The sequence below is a fragment of the Sesamum indicum genome, linkage group LG2 (assembly GCF_026168435.1).
Source record: "Sesamum indicum cultivar Baizhima isolate 11 linkage group LG2, ASM2616843v1, whole genome shotgun sequence".
Taxonomy (NCBI): Eukaryota; Viridiplantae; Streptophyta; class Magnoliopsida; order Lamiales; family Pedaliaceae; genus Sesamum; species Sesamum indicum.
The window spans coordinates 13,403,585-13,409,584 of record NC_142658.1 but is presented as its reverse complement, the minus strand read 5'-3'; the positions used below and the strand labels follow the sequence as shown (position 1 = coordinate 13,409,584).

At 29.3% G+C, this 6,000-nt stretch overlaps 1 protein-coding gene across 1 annotated transcript; it reads left to right on the top strand.

The window, feature by feature from the left end:
• The first annotated feature begins 2,519 nt into the window (after positions 1-2,519).
• LOC105155639 (cytochrome c oxidase subunit 6b-2) lies at positions 2,520-5,447 on the top strand. The gene is made up of 4 exons (XM_011071541.3): positions 2,520-2,679; positions 3,102-3,190; positions 3,684-3,765; positions 5,093-5,447. The coding sequence occupies exons 1-4, from the start codon at positions 2,671-2,673 to the stop codon at positions 5,144-5,146; spliced, it is 234 nt and encodes a 77-aa protein (XP_011069843.1). The 5' UTR covers positions 2,520-2,670; the 3' UTR covers positions 5,147-5,447.
• The last annotated feature ends 553 nt before the right edge of the window (positions 5,448-6,000 follow it).

The window sequence follows — 6,000 nt, the reverse complement described above, 5'->3', positions numbered from 1 at the left end:
GTGTAAAAAAAGATTAATTTGATATGAACTTAAAGAACTAAAGTGATAAAATCAAACTTATTAACTATTTTACCCTCCAAAAATTCAAAATCCAGCCACATTTTCACCGAAAATGATAAGAGGGATCAAATCGAGACAAAAACTAAAGTTTCAGGATGTTAAAGTCAAGAATTGAACTTGAGGGACTAAAGTGATTCTAAACAAAAATTTAAGGGACTAAACATAGTATTTACCCAATTTTTTAAATATATTTTACTCTTATTATAAAATTACATTTTAAAGCGCGAAAAAATACTTATTATATGCACACAGAAACGGCGTGTCACAACTGCTAGTTAATATAAAAAGGAAAGGTCATCTACACTCATAGTGATGGTTTATTACACCGTCACACCAGTTTTAAGTATTCTAATTATACCGTTAACTATACTCTATACTAATATAATTAAAAAAGATTCACACACAAACAACAATTTCTGACATCATTAAATCAGTCTTTTGTTGTGCCAATAATATCCCGATTTTCTTTTCTTTTTTTAAATGTGATGTGTTAGTTTATATATTTTATTTATAATATTTTAAAACGTAAAAAATATTTATTATATGCATGTAAGAATGACATGCCACGATAATTAATTTATATAACATGGCAGTCACACATAGAAAATATTCTAGGATAAACTACCATTGGCCCGTTGAACTAGTCTTCATATAACATTTACCCCCTAAACGAACAAATATAACACTTACCCCTTTGGTTGGACAAAAATGCACCTCATGCCTTCAACAATTATATTATTCCCAATATATTTTACTATTTTACACATTAAATCATCACCAAATTATTTTTTAATTAATTTTTTTAATAAGTAAAAAAATTATATTATAAATAGAGTATAAATTGATATATATATATAGTAGATACACAACAAATATAATATAACCAACAACTTATATATGCTTTCTAAAAGAAATTGACAATATATATGCTGAACCAAAAGTATAATATCTTTAGAAAAAAAAGTGAATAAATATATTTTATCATATTTTTCTAAAGCAAATATGTTAAGAAATCGATATGCAATTACTCATTTTTATTTAAAAGAATAAACAGTTCACAACTTAATTTTGTTACCAAATTAATAAAATCTTTCCATGTTTTTTTTTTGTGTATTTTTATTGTACTCATTCATTACTTAATTTTAAATCTGTGAAAAAAGTAAAATTCGAACTGTTTAATTCATTAGTTGTATTTTACTTTATGATAAATAAAGTATATTTTTTCCAATTAAGAAAATTTTTATTAAACTTAAAATGAAAATTTTCTAAAAAAGAAAAAAGAAATTCTTTGAACTAAATATATATATAAAGACAATATAGTCTAAAAATTTAATGGTAGGGGAAAAGTGTTACATTTATTAGTATAAGGTTATAAATATTACAGGACTAATAGTTCAGGAGGCAAAGTATATTTTACCCAATATTCTATCCGTACATGTTTAAAATTAATAAAAGGTATTTAACAAATATCATTTATGATTAATTATTAATTTATATTTTTTCATATTTATATAATTAAATAAAAAAAATAAACGCAGTGTAATCGTTTAAAATTTTTAATATGCTGTGAAAAAAATATGGTTGTTAAAAAAATAATAATGGTTGGATGAATCCATCCATGGTTTCACAATATTTTAAGGACCATAATCAAGAAAAAGATGCTTAATTGACCTATCTCATTGGATTTAATCACATTGAAAAAAACAAGCAAAATTGTTTGTGAATATACGAAAATAAAAAAATAAAAAATAAGAATGAATGAAAAAAATGTTATTTAATTATAAATATTTTGAATAATAATCAAAATAAATTTAAAATTCAAAATTACTGTGTTTTATCTGTTCAAAATGAAGGTTTTATTTTACATAAAAATATTCCATTATACCAATATATATTATAAGATCTTTTATTTAATTTTGTAATATACACACACATATATGTAACCCTGCAAATATTACGAGTTCTACGCTAGTTTAATTATAAGCCGTAAATAATTTTATAAGATTATGTTAATTTTAGGTACTTTTATACATCACTAAATTGAATTTTTTTTTTGAGAAAATATAAAAGACAAATAAATTGAATAATATAAGTAGTAGAAATATAAAAATAGTAGACATGGAAAAAAATTATAAGAGGAGAGAGAAAATATATAAAAAAATTATTTATAGGTGTTCTTTATTATTTAATTATATAAGAGTATAAATAAATTGCAACAGACTCCTAGAGTTTATCATAATTATAAATATTCATCTGTTGTTTGAAAAATTATAAATATGTATAGAATTAACGGTGGTCGAGCAAATACCTTTTCATAATAATCTATTATATGAGTATGTGTTAGATTATTAGTCTTAAAAGATTATTTATAAATTTTTAAATAAAAAAATATTTATCATTATGATAAAATCTTTAACAAACTCGGTTTTAATTTTTTAATTTGCTGAGTAAAACCTAAGATCCTAACATAGTGGAAATAGGATGAAAAATAAAAGGAAAATCAGATCAGAGTTTCATACTGCCCAAAAGTAAACACACAAACTTCTTCTTTCACTTGCACAAGTTTTCTTTGATTCCAAGAGCCCTCCAATTGCATCCATCCCATCTCCCATGGCTGAGGTATATCCATTTCAGATGTTTATTAGGTTTCCGTATTTTGGTTTATTTGTGAGAATGCTTTTTTCTCGTTTCCAGCAAAATAGATGTAATGTTTTGGAATTTGTGATGATCTGTTATGAATTTACAAATCTCTTTTTGCTTTTTTCATATACAAGTTCTGGGTGTTTGTTTATCCTTTCCCATTAACAATCTTGATTCCGTTAATAATCGCATTCCGCGTGATTTTGGGCCGTCAAATTTGTTTAATCCTTGCGTGTTTTGACCTGTATGTATACGTATATTTGATTTTAGGTTTATTTTTTATTGAACTTTGTTTATTTTTATTTTTTGTTCGATAATTTGTTGAAAGGGTAAATCATTTTTGTTTTTTTGCATAATTCATTGCCTGCTTGTACTTGATTCTGTTTAACTTGGTTTTTCAGATTGAACTAAAAACTGCGCCTGCTGATTTTCGATTCCCGACAACCAACCAAACCCGGCATTGTTTCACCCGTTATATTGAGTTCCACAGGTTAGTCAGAGCATTTTTTAGTCGCAAATGGACAGTTGTTCTTTTATTCTTTTTCTGCTCATGAGCTTTATGTTACTTTTACAAATCATAGGAGCAATCATAAATTAATGCACATTTACATCTGCTAGATTAGATAGGATGTGGAAATGTCTAGGATTTTATGTGAAAATTCTTGTAATGAATGATTACAATGAAACTAGAGTTGTGTGATTAGGTCCGATAGAGGAGGAGATGTACACGAGCTTTCTCAAGTGAAATCTAGCTAATTGTATGAGTTCAGAGCTGTTTGTGGTTATCCTTCTTCACATTAGGTTAGGAACTTAGGGCCCTTCACGCGAATGGATTTCCTTAAAACAGGAGGAGGAGGAGGTGGATGATATATGATTGCTGATTTAACAATTTGGTTTCATAATACCTGAGATTTGTTTATTTGTGGTTTTTTTTTTTTTTTTTTTTTTTCCGGTAATGAACTAGCTTCATTTTGTGCTGTCAGGTGCACTGCTGCTAAGGGGGAAGGATCTAGTGATTGTGACAAATTTGCCAGATACTATCGTTCCCTTTGCCCAGGCGAATGGGTAAGTTGATGTGCTAGTGGCAGATTCTTTCAGTTTCGTTTATGATTTAAATGTGTTTGGCATTGTTCATTTAGATGATATTTCTGTAATGACGGAAATACAATTCATTTCCATGCTTTGCAAGGGTCAGTTTAGGAGGGTATGCTTACTTTCGCTAATGCGTATATAATAAAGCATGTTGACTAGTGTTGCCCTTTGCTTTTAGAAAAAAAGTGATATTGTTCTTGCCAAATCAGGAGGTAGTTATGCCAAGACGACATCTGTAGCCCAGACAGTTAAAACACTGGATTAGGACAAGATCTACGGTGTCTAGATCCTTGGTTGAGATGAATGATTACTTAGATGTTGGTTCTAAGGGCAGTTTATTGTATGGTTTTGTTTCAATTTACCTTCTCGTAGGAAATTCAAGTACCATGTTTACATCTCTTATTTTGGTGTCTCTTGAACATCTTAAGGAGATAATATTGAGATACTGGAAATATTTTTCTTTGAGCTTACACCCCCTAAAATAGTTGCAAATTTAAAGATCTTCTATCCAATGTTGCTTCCTATATCATCAAGTCCTTCCTATGTTCAAGCATTTCCAATCATTTTTTTGAGGGTTGAGAAACACATCTCAAAAGGATATGAGGATATGGATTGTTCTTTGAATTAACGAATCCTGTAGTTTCAAAGTATAGGAGGGGCAATGAAATCCATGCTCTTTGATGCCCAGGTCTTGACCATGCATGCTATAAGAACTTTTATAAGTTGTAATCGTTTATTAAAAGCTGGTATTGGAGATAATTTCAAAAGAAGTGTTTCATTTGAGCTAGTCACAGAATTTCGATGCAACCTATAATACTCAACATTCAATTGAAGGATAGATTTCGCTTATTCTTGTAGTTTTATCATGTTACCAGAGACACTATTCCGTTGTTGCTACTACTTGTTAGTTCTCCAACATAGTTTCTGTACAAGTTAACTGTCTGAATGAAGTTTTCTTGCTGAAGGTCTATGAGGTCGTTCTATTTTTGTAACAAGTGGCTGGATTCACTTCGTGCGAAACAGCCCCTATATTATTGTGCTCTAGTATTCCCAACCGACTTGTAATGACCGTGAAATGGAGTCTGAAACGTGAGAGACCATTTTACTCTCCTCAAGCATAAGTATTGTTAGAATCACTAGTAGCAGCATGTGCCATCCTCTCTTATGGTTCTTAGTATCTCTTTTGAGACCATGTTAATAGTGTCTTATTCCTTTTCTGTCCTTATATTTTCTTATTCCACTAAAGTTTTAGACGATATTTGACTGATGTTTCCTGTTGATCACATTGCTTTCTTTGCAGATTGAGAAGTGGAATGAGCAGAGGGAGAATGGAACGTTCCCGGGGCCTCTTTAATTAAACACAGTTCTAGGTTTGAGACCTTCGGTACTCGGATTTGCTATTCACTTAGTCACTTGGGTTTGGTTTCAAGTTTAATAGGTTGATAAGTAACTATTGCATATATCTTCTTGTTGATTCCTATGCTTCTGCATTGCATAAAATAGAGTTGCTGCAGGAAACGAATGCGTTTCTGGTGTTGATTGGATAGCGTTGTTCCTATTGTCGTCCTTTGTGTTTGCTTGAGAGTCTACATGCCGGTTCGGCCCTGTGATTGAGCAGGCCAAATTCGTGTTTTGAGTAAAAACGCAATTTTTCATGCCGTTTGATAATTATTTTTAAGAATAAAGTTCCATAAAGAGCAAGTATTGATAAACGACATAAATTGTAACATTTAATCTCAATGATTTCTTTTTATTTAATTATTCATTATGCCCATTTAATAATTTATTTATTTCTTCACTAACCTTAAAAAATGTTATTTTTAAAATTTAACTACAATATGCATTTTCACATTGTGTTACGAAATTGTAAATTCTAATGCTATAATTATTTTTTCTAAAGTTAATTATTTCAAGATTAATTCTCTCATGTTCAATTATCTTATAAATAATTATCTAACTATGGAGCTAAATGATTATATCATTTAAGGATAATTATATTCTTTTCTCCTGAGACTTGGTGCAATTACACGTAGATTTTATGTGGTTTGGGGAATTACATCTATCATTCTTGAAGTTTGCTTCTATATTGAAAGAACTGGAATCCTAGTGTATCTACTAGCATTATCAGTGGAGTTGCCATAGATACATCACGTATTCTATGTTTCGATACTATGATGAAGCCGATCTAATCCTAGCAACGTCATTCGT